General features: G+C 38.4%; 4 protein-coding genes across 4 annotated transcripts; 2 read left to right on the forward strand and 2 right to left on the reverse strand.

Annotated features, from left to right (window-relative positions):
• Positions 1-179: 179 nt before the first annotated feature.
• On the forward strand, positions 180-4,441 carry LOC117654369 (zinc finger CCCH domain-containing protein 13). Its single transcript, XM_034400971.1, has 7 exons — positions 180-550; positions 782-914; positions 997-1,101; positions 1,200-1,452; positions 1,528-1,769; positions 1,862-2,087; positions 2,189-4,441. The coding sequence occupies exons 1-7, from the start codon at positions 481-483 to the stop codon at positions 4,097-4,099; spliced, it is 2,940 nt and encodes a 979-aa protein (XP_034256862.1). The 5' UTR covers positions 180-480; the 3' UTR covers positions 4,100-4,441.
• A 281-nt stretch (positions 4,442-4,722) lies between these two features.
• On the reverse strand, positions 4,723-6,027 carry LOC117654375 (40S ribosomal protein S26). The gene is made up of 4 exons (XM_034400977.1): positions 5,879-6,027; positions 5,222-5,399; positions 4,870-5,000; positions 4,723-4,792 (listed from the first exon to the last, which is right to left on the reverse strand). Exons 1-4 carry the CDS (start codon positions 5,879-5,881, stop codon positions 4,754-4,756), a joined length of 351 nt encoding a protein of 116 aa, XP_034256868.1. The 5' UTR covers positions 5,882-6,027; the 3' UTR covers positions 4,723-4,753.
• A 155-nt stretch (positions 6,028-6,182) lies between these two features.
• LOC117654374 (zinc finger protein 180-like) lies at positions 6,183-9,092 on the forward strand. The gene is made up of 2 exons (XM_034400975.1): positions 6,183-6,430; positions 6,863-9,092. Exon 2 carries the CDS (start codon positions 7,014-7,016, stop codon positions 7,569-7,571), a length of 558 nt encoding a protein of 185 aa, XP_034256866.1. The 5' UTR covers positions 6,183-6,430; positions 6,863-7,013; the 3' UTR covers positions 7,572-9,092.
• Positions 9,093-9,621: 529 nt separating this feature from the next.
• LOC117654372 (2-hydroxyacyl-CoA lyase 1) lies at positions 9,622-13,481 on the reverse strand. The gene is made up of 12 exons (XM_034400973.1): positions 13,179-13,481; positions 12,745-12,971; positions 12,486-12,667; positions 12,239-12,415; positions 11,906-12,147; positions 11,614-11,799; positions 11,439-11,514; positions 11,281-11,370; positions 11,056-11,203; positions 10,869-10,976; positions 10,622-10,745; positions 9,622-9,944 (listed from the first exon to the last, which is right to left on the reverse strand). The coding sequence occupies exons 1-12, from the start codon at positions 13,230-13,232 to the stop codon at positions 9,849-9,851; spliced, it is 1,710 nt and encodes a 569-aa protein (XP_034256864.1). The 5' UTR covers positions 13,233-13,481; the 3' UTR covers positions 9,622-9,848.
• Positions 13,482-13,584: the final 103 nt, after the last annotated feature.

Raw genomic sequence — 13,584 nt, forward strand, 5'->3', positions numbered from 1 at the left:
CGGACTTTCCATGAAATCTTCGAACCTTTTCAGTTTAGCTTGCATTTGTACAGAATAGAAATGACAAAACATTCTTCATCTTTTAACGGTGAACAATTTATGACACACACAGAGAACACTTGTGTCTGGCGACAAACTTTAATCGCTAGGGGTTGGTTAAATAAGAGTGCTGCTCTCACAGAAAAAAAGGAAAAAAAAAAGAAACAAGAGCCGACGTATATGGGTGAATTTGTTTATATGACGTGACCTACTATGGTTGAATCGCGTAAATATTGTTTGCTGTGGTATAAGGCATTGAATTGTTAAGCCTTAAGTGCCTTCAACTACTGCCAATTAAATTTTCTCTTCCGTGGAAAATTATGGTTCATGTGGGTTGTTTGTGGAACCATATTGACTCCAACATGAGAGGTTAAGTCCCCCCCCGGTGATCCGGCTCGAATACCTCTCAGAACTGTTGCGTTAAATATTTATAAGAAGAAAATGGCAGTAGTAATTGAAACAACGGCTGGTGATATCACCGTCGATCTCTTCATAGATGAAAGACCACAAAGTACGTTTATAAATCAAGTCAAGAGAAAGGCATCTGGAACTAAGCTTTCTCTTTACAATTTCTTTGCTTTTCATATTTAAGTTTTTTTTTTCTTTTTTTAAAATAGACATTTAAGATTACTTCAATGAAACTTGTGAAATGAATCATTTACCCTGTCTGAAAAATACGCCTGTTTTCAGATAGGCCACATAGACTCTTAAGCGCTCATTGTATTTTAAAATTTTGTTTCAGCTTGCAAAAACTTTCTCAAACTCTGCAAAATCAAGTACTACAACTTCTGCCTGTTCCACTCGATTCAGCATAATTTTATTGCTCAGACAGGAGATCCAACTGGAAGTGGAAAAGGGGGAGAATCAATTTTTGGGTAAGTCCATTTGGCTTGTCATTTTTTTCATAGCTCGCCAGAGTTTATGTTGGATTCAGACATTTTCATGTGTTTTATTTAGGAAAATTGTTGGAGAAAAGTCACGCTACTATGAAGGAGAACAGTTGCCCAAGATTCGTCACTATAAGGCAGGCCTTTTGTCAATGGTTAATTGTGGTGACAATATGTAAGTAGTTTTTAACTATTAATTTTGTTTCTCAAACCATTTGTTCGCCATCTGCATTTTGGTAATTATTTGATGTGTATTATTTTCCCTCCTCACAGGTTGGGATCCCAATTTTTTATTACACTTGCCAATGATCTGCAGTCACTTGATGGGGAACATTGTGTTTTTGGAGAGGTGACTGAGGGTGAAGAAATCCTTCTGAAGCTGAATGATGCAATCTGTGACACAGAACACCGACCTTACCAAGATATTCGTATCACTCACACAGTAGTGTTGGAGGATCCTTTCGATGACCCTCCAGGACTCGTCATCCCTGATGGATCACCAGAGCCGACGAAAGAAAACCTAGCTGTATGATTATTCTTAATTTGTTGTTTGTCTATATTTCTATTTTTGTTACTCATTGTAAATTCCAATTTGCTTCAGAATGGGCGCATAGCACCAGATGAGGAAATAGATGATACTGCAGGACGATCTGCTGCCGAAATTGAAGAGCTTGTTAAACAAAGAGAAGCTCAAGCACGTGCCACAATTTTGGAAATGGTTGGTGATCTCCCTGATGCTGATGTTGCCCCACCAGAAAATGTTCTGTTTGTCTGTAAACTGAATCCAGTTACCACTGACGACGATCTTGAAATTATCTTCAGTCGATTTGGGAAAATCAACAGGTTAGATCTTCACTGCTCTTTGATTTTTCTGCTGACAAAGTTTTGTTTAGTTTTTTGTAATGCATTTCTCTTTCCTCTTTTCTTTTTTGCAGTTGTGAAGTGATCCGTGACAAAACTACAGGGGACAGCTTACAGTATGCTTTCATAGAATTTGATGAGCAGAAGTCATGTGAAGATGCTTATTTTAAAATGGCCAATGTGTTGATTGATGATCGCCGTATCCATGTGGATTTCAGTCAGTCTGTGTCCAAGTACCGATGGATGGGCAAAGGACGAGGTGTTAAAATTATGGGTTCGTCAGAAGATGCTCAAGTTAAGGTAATGCAATTTATTTTTATGGTAGAGTTTCACCTTTGAAATCCATGTTTGGTTTCTGATTTTATGTTAAGGTCTATTTCTAAATTAAATTTCACTTACAGAAGGAGGGTGGCCCAAGGCCAATAGATGGACGCAGTGCTTCCAAGGATTACTCCAAGAGTCGCGGATCAGAACGACGTGATTACAGGGAAGATCGGGAGCAAGATCGGAATAGAGATAAGGAAAGAGGCCGTGATCGGGAGCGAGACAGAGATCGAGACAGGGATAGGGACAGACCTAAAGACAGAGAAAGAGAGAGAGACAGAGACCGTGAACGGGACCGTGATCGAGAGAGAGACAAAGAACGTGAACGGGAGCGTGACCGAGACCGGGAGAGGGATCGAGAACGTGATCGAGGACGAGAACGGAATCGTGATCGTGAATACGACAGAGATCGTGATCGCCGAGATCATAGGGACAGCAGAGATAGCAAGAGTTCTAAGGACCGGAATAGAGACCACTCCTCTCGAGATGCTGAAAGAAATGGTCAGCGGCATTATGAGTCTGAGAGAGACCGAAAAAGAAAGAATGAAGACGATGATAGTGAGAGAAACCGCAAGCGTGATCTTAAGAAAGATGACTCAGAAAGAGAATTGAGGAAGGAAGAGGACTATAGAAGTGAACGGGAAATTTCTAAAGGTAGGGAAAGAGAAACCTCTACTGCCACTGAACGAGGAGCCAAAAGGAAAGGAGACCATCCAACTCCTGAAAATGAGGATCCACGGAAAGGAGATCTAGGCAATCTAGAAGGGAAGAAAGAAAAATATTCTAATGAACATCACAAAGCACGAAATACTCCAGATAGTACCTCAAGTAAAGCTGATAGTGCGAATAGTAGAATTAGCCGGGAAAAGCATTCCTATCCTGATGAAGTATCTAAAAATATTTCTAGAGAAGATAAAGGTCGTTCCAAGCATAATTCCACATCGGATCCTAAAAATAGCATGTATGTTGGAACAAAAACAAACACTGATGATGGACATGTCCAATCAAATGAAGAGCAGACTAAAGCAACTGTTCCAACATCAAAGGCCTCAAAGAGAGCTAGGTCCATTAGTTCTGAGTCAGCAGCTCAAAGGAGAAATTCTGTGAAGAGTGACAGTATTAGCGGCAATGAACATCACACGCAGGATAAAAAAAGGGATGTGTCTGAACATACTCAGAAAACTGTTCAAAAGTCTGATAGGATATTAGAAACTGATGATTCTTCTCGATCTAACAAACATTCGAAACAAAATAGCTTGGTTAAGAAACAATCAGTGAAAGATGACAAAGTTAAAAATGATTCCACTGAAGACTGCTCTAATGGTGGCAGTCTAAAGAGAAAGGCAACATCAGAAACAAAAGAAGGAAAGTCAAAGAAAAAGAGAAAGCGAAGTGGAAGTACTAGTAGCAGTGAAACTAGTGACAGTTCATCGTCAAGTAGTGACTCAAGTGATAGTAGTGATTCAACGTCAAGTGAGTCGGATCAGAAATCTAAATCTAGACGAAAGAAAAAGAAGAAGTCTGTTGTGTCTTCAAAGTCCAAAAAGAAACCCAGAGTTGTAAAAATTGTGAAAAGGAAGAAAAAGAAGCATTCTGACTCTGACTCTGATTCATCCTCTGACGATTCATCAAGCAGTGATGATCATCGCTCCTCCAAGAAGAAGAATAGGAAAAGAGGGAGAAGGAAAGTAGAGAAAGTTGTACTGATTAAAAGAAAAAGAAAGCATTCAACTTCTGATGAGACGGATTCGGAAAGTGAATCATCAGCTTCATCCAGTAGTTCTGATGAGAAATCCAGTTCGAAGAAGAAAAGAAAAAGAAACAATGAAAAGAAAATTAAGAAAAAACACAAGAAACAAATTTGCAAAAAAAATAAAAATGGGAGTACTACGAAGAAGAAGAGCAACAAACTTAAAAATAGTGACACTTCAAGCAGCGAATCGTCAGATTCTGAAAAAAATAGTGCTAAACTACTTGTACCTGATTAATTGTGCATCGCAACATGTTCTAGTTTTGATTTGTTTCAAGTGACCTTGGAGTTGAATAGGATACTCAATTTTCTCTTCTCTCTGTTGCTCCTTCGTTTTAGTTGGATGGAAATGTTGCCACGATTTTCCTCATTTCTTATGCCACAGTAATCAACTATCTTTCACAGTGGCATTTGTACTTAATGTGAATATATTCATGACTAGTATTTGTAAGGTAATGAATTTCACTGATTCTAAGCAATTACTTTGGATCCCATATGATAACTTGTATTTTGATGACTTGTGATTTATGCTACTGTTTTTAGTGATTTTATTTTCAGGAGTAAATTCTTACATTTTCAATTTGAATTATTAATCAACCACCCTGCATCATTTAACACACTCCCATCAGGTGCCATTTCTACACACTCTGTACAAAGAAAGCAAATTCATTCAGCAAGCCTGGGTAGTCCAGGTCAGGTCATGAAATTGTTACTTAAGACTTGCATAATACTTCAAAATTCGACATGAATATAGATGATCATACAGAGTTCAAAACTTCTGCATTACTTGTCACTTACTGCTACCCTAACATAACTGTGTGTTTCTTGGGAAGGAATATGAATGAGGTACCAATGACAAGATAGTTAAATTTTATAAATTTATTAAGACAAATTACTTCCTTGGTGCCTGTCCTCCAGGTCTGGGGCCACCCTGCAAATGAAAGTAATTGATAATTATGTAAAAGTAATATGACTGTAGCTCACTTCACAAGTTAGTGTAGTACTCACTCGAGCGAAGTTGCGCTGAGGTGGGTTCCTGTTGCGCCTCTCAGCCTTCGACCTGTTGCGCACAACCTTGGAATGGATAGCGCAGGAGACACAGTAGTGCAGCTTGGCGTACAGCTTAGGCAGCTGGTACACTGGAGAAAAAAACATTCATGAGTACACCAACGGCCAAGAATAACATCTTGAATAGAATGGGGAGATGCTATTCATCAGAGGTGAATGAATTTAAAAGACCACCCATTCATATCAGACCAGGAATTATTATTACAATTGTAACGGGTTCAGTCAAATACATGATAAAAGACTGAATGGGTAGCAGAACACGCAACTCACGTTAATTAAACATGACACTTACTGGTGTAGACAGAGGCTTCAGTGATGTCACGAACGGCAGCAGCCTCGACGATGTTACGAATAACAAACTTCTTGATGGCCTTATCCTTGGGCACACACCGGGCGCAGTTGGTGCAACGGACAGGGTTTACATGGCCCCTGCCGTGCTTGGAACGTCCTCCGTTACGACGCTTGCAAGTCTGGAACAGTCAACAAACGCAAAGTGAGTTGGGGGATCGGCAGGGGAAAAACGAAGGGCTAGAACAACGCACGCGGATCGTTCGACACCAACAAAGGAATACACGTCTAGACAAAACTATGGTCATCCGGCACATTGGGGGGCTGGTTGGACATATGATACAGAGAGGTTAGGAATCAGATGTAAACAAAATTCGAGAGGCCATGACTTTAATAACGAACCGGCGAGTCAAAACCAGCGATAATTCACACACAATGGATAAAAAAGAAACCATTTATATTCCAGCAAATAGTAAATACGTCCAACAAGAAACGTGCGGAGGCGCACCTTTGGGGCCACACCACTTGGTACACCACATTACATGGAGTGACCAAAGAAAATGTAATCCGAGTGATACAAAATCGTCACTCCACATTCATACGGACAAAAATTTTGAAATAAATCCACTTCATGAACAAGAAATTATAACAATAACCATACCATTTTGTCACGTTTCCAAGGTGTACACGCAAAGAAAGCGGAAATGCCTCTGGCCGGTGAAGGGGCTTCTTCCTCTTGAAGATGATGGACGTGAATAACACATCATCAGCCAGGGTTGTCAGGACCTTTGGTTAGACGGTTAATCAAAACGGCATAAAAGAATGGTAAAATATTGATTTATCCTGATTCAAGAATGTATTTGGTTAATTTGTGTTGGGTTTAAGCGCCTTTGTGCTAAAATAAGTGAGAGTGTGCTGTGGTTTGCGTGACTGTATGGTCTTTAAACTCTGGCTTGAGAGGTGAGAGGTCCTCTGCCGCATCCACCGCCACCGCAAGACCGCAAGCATGATGGCTGCCGCTGCTGCTGCTGCTGCTGTTGCTGTATTGTAAATTTGATCGGTTTGATTCAAAAAGACCTTTTATTTTTCGTCCTTTTTAAAACCAGTTTGGCGAAAACATAACGCAAGAGCTCCCTTACAATATTTCACTGTTCAATCCTTCGTTCCTCGGAACCCATCTTCAGCACGACAACTAGAAACTATCATGATCGAGGTAATTCCATTGATTCAATGATTAAAACTTATGTGCAATTTATGTTCTATTTATCCACATTTTCACTCTGAAACCTGTTGAGCGGCACGATTTGGGATGTTATTCTTTACTTTTCACATCTCTATTTACTTGCGTTTGGGTGCTTTTAAGTTCTAGTGTTATTTTTTCTTGTTTCTCATTGAGGTTATGTGTTTGTTTTGATATTTCATTTGCCATTTGTTTACCATTTCAACGCTCGATCTTGTTGTCTTACTTGAAAAGGAACCAATTCGTTCATAGTTTATAGTGTCATTCCACTCTCAACATTGTTGTGGACCATAGCCAGCCTTTTACTGGATACATATCGTTCTATAAATCATAGTTCTGGATATTTTAAGCTCTCAAATATCATTTTAAATTCTTGTCTCTGACTTGTGTGTTTATTCTTTACAGGTGCCTGATGTTGGTTCCATTTTGCGGGTTGATAATTTCGAAGTCTTCAGTTAATGGACTAAAACCATTCAACCTGCTAGTGAGCAATGAATGTGTGACAGATTATCTGTCAATTCGTTTGTTGAGAAACTTGCCACTTTAAAAAAACTGCATGCATATGCAGCAGGATACTCCTCACAGTTCGGCGGCTGGAGAAAACAAGATGTTCTTCCAGGAAGTGTACTTGAGACAGAAGCCTCCATCAACATCGGAAAAGCCTTTCAAATGTGAACAATGTGGGAAAAGCTTTGCTGAAAGTTGCACCCTTGTCCGCCACAAGCATACCCACACTGGTGAGAAACCCTTCAAATGTGATCATTGTGGAAGATGCTTTGCTGAAAGCTATACTCTTGTTCGCCACAAGCGCACTCATTCAGGAGAGAAGCCTTATAAATGTGAGCAATGTGGGCGAGCATTTGCTGAGAGTTACACCCTAGCACGGCACAAGCATACACATACAGGACTAAAACCTTTTCGCTGTGATCAATGTGGAAAATGGTTTGCAGAAAGTTATACCTTAGCTAGGCACAAGCACACCCACTCTGGAGAAAAACCTTTCAAATGTGAGCAATGTGGTCGCTGCTTTGCTGAAAGTTATACACTTACACGTCACAAGCGTATGCATACTGGTGAAAAATCATCAATTGAAATGCATTCCAATGGAGCTTAGCAGAACATTTTGTCTATAAATGAACCTTGTGCCACTCTTTTAATCAAAATGACCCATTGTTAGCTTTGTATATGTGCATTAAAAATGTGTCTGTAAGAAATTTAAAGTTAGTAGAATTGTGGAAAGTTATTACCAATTTTGCTTCTCAATAATGGTTTTATTTTTGTTGCACTAACTGATTGGACTTTGAGACCTAGGACATGCTGTGTAAGCTTAAATACAGATCTCAGTTGTACGGTTTAAATGTGTATGCTTTATCAGAACTTGTGAAAGCTGCAAGTTGGCCTGCGAAGGTGAAACCAATGTGAAAATATATCCTAAGATTGATTAAGATAATTGTAATTTTATCTTGTTTAATAATATATCTATCTTATAGAAACATATAGAAAAAAGTGAGTCATCCTAATTTATTTGAACTCACATATTCTAAATAGTTACCTTGATTTTTGTTTTCTTTTTGAAATTTTGAAGGGGAAGGGATTATAGATTTGATTTTATTGTTTTGGAAAATTAATTTTAATACTCCTGTTTTGGTGCTTTTGTGAACTGTGCTGGTTCTTTAGGGAAACTCCATATATTTGCAGAGTATAAGGGTATATAACATCCCTATAAACAGAAAGATTTTATTTGCTTCATTATTTCAATCATTTTGAAACAATTATAGCAAGTTGGAAACTCCTCTACAAACCTGTCCACAAGCCATTTCCATAGTTTCTTTTGAATCTGTGCATCTCACCTACAAGTTTTATTTTTGTAGCTTCATGGATACTTTCATGCATTTTTTTCTTTACTACAAAGTTGGTTCAAAGGTGTGGGCATTTTTGTTATCTCATGAAGTTATCAAGGCGTGTTCAACGACTCAACTGTGGGTACAAATTTGTGATGATGGATGTTCAATGTTTTATGAACTTGAAGCGATTCTTCTGCTCTACCAATGTCTGTTAGTTGTCTTTTACCTTTTACCCCCTCTTGACTTGAAGAACATGCTATATAGTTCTATTCATTTCTGAGTGGTTAATTGGTATATGTTAGTAATATGTTGCATACTTTTTGCGCTCAAAATCATGTTTTACCTGTGAAGCAAATGACAATTGATTTTTGTAGATATTATGTTGTTTGACTGTCATTCTAACCATCCTATTGAAGATTATTGTTCTACTGTTTATTTGTTTTGCCCAATTTTGGAATCACTGTAATGAGCTCAAATACCAATTTAATTGAAGGGTGTAGCATTCATCATGCTTCAAATATGATGCCACATTGTTTACTTCTCATTTTTGAAATTTTCATGGGAATATTTTGGATATTTATATTGTGTTGATCATCAGGAACAAATAATTATAAAAACTTCTTTAACTGAATGATTGGTCAAATATGGCTGTGATTAAATTCAGATCTTACGTTTTAGTTTGCTTAGATGAACATAATACAGCCTAGCCAAGTATAACATATTGGATTTCTTTTCTGGTGTACAGATTTTATGTGTAGAATGCTGTATTAAAATGTATTATTGAAGGTTAAGAGTAGGATTGATGTGTTCATTTAAACCATTTTGTCGGGTCTCATACTTGCCTCAGTTGAAAATTTTCACCACTCCATAGCTACAATCCTAGTTACCATGCATAATCCTGTAAGATTGTATAAGTTCAAGAAATGGTTTTTGTTCTATAATGCATCCTATCCATTACAGTAGATGTGCAATAAGCCACACAAGTTGCTTAGGGTAGTTTGGGCAATGTTCTAAACTTTGCTGCTGGTTTTCAACAACTCATTTTAAGAAGACTGAAATCAATCATTTGTGTGCTAGACCATTTTGAATACCTTTCTGAAAGTTTTATCAAAAGTTGTTAATGGAGTGCAATAATTAAGGGAAAAAATATCTTGATCTTGTGTCACTCAAATTTTAGAATTTCTCCTCCAATTTTTAAATGCATATCAATGATGCATCTATCAACTTTGTTGCAGTTTCTTTTGATGCAAGTCATGAAGCTCAAATCCCGTTTCTGGCTAACTTAGTGCATAACCAGGCACCAATAGCAACATGCAATAATACCATTGATATGACATGTATTTCATTTAATAGTAATATCATGTGGACCAATCATAGGCACACACAGGTATAAAAGATATAAAACCAGATTAATAAGTCCATACCCAGCTAGATAACATCTGATAAGGCATATAAAATCTTCCAGCCACCTTTGTGCCCAGTATACATTAGATTTCCATTCAAATTAACATCATTTACCTTAAACTGATTGTATTGAAGAGTAAGACTCAAAGTTTAGACTCTGTAAGCCAGTTGAAAGGTTGAGGTTTGCGGTCAGCTGCAGGATTAATTGCTATGTTGATGATGGAAGGGCTATCCAGGACCTGAAATGTTACAACCAGTTAAAATCTAGTGACAAATCCATGTTCTTTAAAATCATGGTTGACACAAAAAAGATGTTGCTGTGAATGCAAGGAAAGTAGATTAACAAATCATCTAACAATTCTTTGCTAACCGTGATTCTTTGACATCACTCTGAAGCCAGATGTTGTCAGATTTTCCATAACCAATATGTGTAAAGTCTATTCATTAATATTTGTAAGGATAAATTATATAATAACTTATATTGACCTTTTCTTTCTTTCTTTTTTCAAGAAAAAAATAATCAACAGAACAACCATGTATTTACTCTGCATGTTAATCGAGAAGACTTTGATACTACTTTTGAACTTGATAGGTCATAAGTAGTTCCTCTGTGAACGATGTTATTGCTTAGTACAGCAAATTAGTGAGAATAATGTAGTGCAAAAACAATAGTTTGAGAAAAATATCTTAATTCATCCTCTTATAAAAGAAACCTGCTTTGACCTTAAAATTGTTCATTTTACAATGTTTACATCACTCCCTGAAATGTCCAGAGAGAGAAAATAAAGGAAACTTTGTTAGTTTGTAAAGAGTTGCCCAACTTGATTTGACTGAAATTATAAAACATCCACACACAAAATCCTAACTGTGTACTGTGCACTAAAGCAAAGACAGTCATGAATATTAACAATTTTACCTTCAGACTCTCCTTAACTGCTTCCTGAACCTCTGGAATAGTTTTGCAGAAGAATCCTTTCTTGCCGAAAAGACTCATCATATTATCGTAGCGCACTCGAACAGTCAATGCAGTGGGAGGGGTACTATAGAACAAAGAATCAAAATACAGCATGACTGCCTTGGGGCAGGGGCAGCATGGATCACACTAATTTACACCCTTGTTAGTGCATGTAACTCAGGGTCAAGTTAAAATTAATTAGTCTTACACTTGGGTAGGGTCAGCTCCATCCCTTATAGCATTGTAGGTGTCTTGATCAAATCCACCATAAATTCCATTGTTATTCACTACAATGATTATTATAGGCAACTTGTACCTGGATCAACAGAGGAATATTTACTAAATTGTAGAAACCAATATATTGAGTATAGTTGTTTTTTGCTTTTTCTCAATACCTAAACATAGTTTCCACTTCCATTCCAGAAAAACCAAAAGCCGAGTCTCCCTCAACACAAATGACTCGTTTTCCAGGTGCATACTTCTGACACCACAGTGCACTAGCCACAGCAAAACCCAAGCCAACTCCCATGGTTCCAAAAGTTCCTAGAGAAAGTTTTATTAGAGATTATCATAAAGATTGATTGGGTTATTGTTTGGCCCACAAAAGAAAGAAAACTAACCGGCATCAAGACGATGGCGAGGTAGAGTGTTTGACAGTAAAGTTCGTCCAATATCCATAGTATTTGCTCCTTCACTACAAATAATGGCATCTGCAAGCAAGATGATTACAGCCTTGATCCTCCATTATGATAAAAATAAAGGTCTGAAGGCTTCATACCTTTAGGAATTAATTCTTGAATGTGATGAAACACAGTGTAGTAATTGAGAGGAGGCCGGATGTCAGCAATCATTTTCTGAAGCAGAAAAAAATGTGGATGAAAAGGTAAATACAAAGAGAGGGGCATACTTGGATGAAATTAATTGAGAGATTTGATTGGAGTGAAATCACTTACACTAACAGTTGTCTTGTTTCCTTGCACCTTTCCTTTAAGTAAATCCCACCAGGAGCTTGATGGAGGTAATTTCCACCTTTGGGAAGATAGCTCTTGAAGAATTGAACCACAAACAATTTTGATATCGCCCTGGATGGCAACAGTGCTTGCTCGACTGTTATGAAATTCTTCAGCACATAAATCCACCTGATTTAGGCAAATAGTAAGTTAATTGAGCTCTCACAAACAATTTTTTTAAATGAAATTAAACATTGTTATGTGATTTGTTTCAATCTTGTTTTTGATCTTGTACCTGAATTATTTTTACATTAGGATTGAACCTAGGTGGACGTCCAAAGTGCAACATCCAATTGAGCCGTGCACCAAACAATAAAATAGCATCAGCTTTTTGGAGAGCTGCAGACCTTGCTGGTGCCACACAATTGTCATCCATATCTGACACAACTCCTTTACCCATAGGTGTTGGCAGGAAAGGAAGATTGCAGGTGTGAATCAAGTCTTGAAGTGCAGATTCTGCCTTCCCATACGCTGCTCCTACAATTTTGAAGTGAGAACAGTAGCAATTGCAAGAATTGTTACACAAAGGGGCAAGAAAAAATAAAGTAAGGAAGCAAAATAAGCGTACCTTTTCCAATAATAACAAGGGGCCGTTTCGACTGAGTTAGTATCAGAGCTGCTTCCCTAACTTTGGCAGGGTCCGGGAAAGCTACTGGTGGTGGAGGGACTTTGCTGACGACACAAACATCAGCCAAAGGAACTGACATACTTAACATATTCCCAGGAAAATCAAGGTAGCTCACACCTGAATAGAAAAATCAGATCAGCACAAGTGACAAAAACAAGCGCTGATGTCAAGTTTGAGAAATACCAACCGGGTCGTCCATATGTGGCAAGTCGAACCGCTTTCTCTACATGTGTTGGGATAAGTTTAGGGTGAGGTGGTCGAACCGAGTACTTGCAATATGGACGAGCCAGCTCAACCTGATGACATTCTTGGAATCCTCCTATACCTTCATGATCTTGAGGGCATGAGCCACCAATCACAATCATGGGCCTTTCAAAACAATGTTAAATTAGTTAAATTGTGCCCTTTAAATGTGGAAAAATTGAACTGAACCAGGTGTTACATACCAGCAATTAATTTGGGCATTTGCCATACCGCCAAAGACATGTAGCAGACCAGGTCCTGAGACAACTAGGCACACAGCAGGTTTTCCTGTTAAAAATCCTATGGCTTGTGCAGCGTAGCAGGCAGCCTGCTCATTACGACAACCAACATAGTGCATTCCAGCTGCCTGCATGGCCATACTTAGCTCAATAACAGGAATTCCAACGATGCCAAAGACATATTCGACCCCCTATAAAAGAAATTAGAGCAAACTAAAAAATGATTGGATAAAAGTAAAAATTTATATGCATAAAGCCATCACTAATTTACAAATTCGGGGGGAAAATTCATAGATTAAGAAATGCACAAAACTCAACAGGTGAGATAAGAGTGGTCGGCAGATAACCTCAAACTAAATACATTTGAAATAAAAATGAATCGTCAACACAATATTTACCTGAGACTTCAAGGCTTCTGCCAGGATGGTATTTCCATCCATTTCGTCTCCCATTTTTAAGGAGACTTTGACAAAACTTGAGGTGGGATGCGGTCTGAAAAGACTGACAACTTATGTTAAGATGCGTCAATATATGTATGAAAAGACAAAACCGCTATATCATTTTCTAAGAGGTCAAAGTCCAGCCAAGTCTTGACACACAGGGGAAGTAAGGGGAAGGAGCCTGTCAGCTGTCAAGAGAGTAGGGAGTAGGGACGGGCCGGAGCGACACGCAAAGTGCGCACTGCATACGCCCATCAGCTGATCGCAGACGGAAAGACAGGAGCCGGAGGTGGGCGGAGAGCGCTTGGGGCAGAAACAATGAGACTCGCGCGATGACACAGTTTAAAACCGTTTCAAATTCCGT

This window comes from Thrips palmi, unplaced genomic scaffold (assembly GCF_012932325.1).
Source record: "Thrips palmi isolate BJ-2018 unplaced genomic scaffold, TpBJ-2018v1 HiC_scaffold_10, whole genome shotgun sequence".
Taxonomy (NCBI): domain Eukaryota; kingdom Metazoa; phylum Arthropoda; class Insecta; order Thysanoptera; family Thripidae; genus Thrips; species Thrips palmi.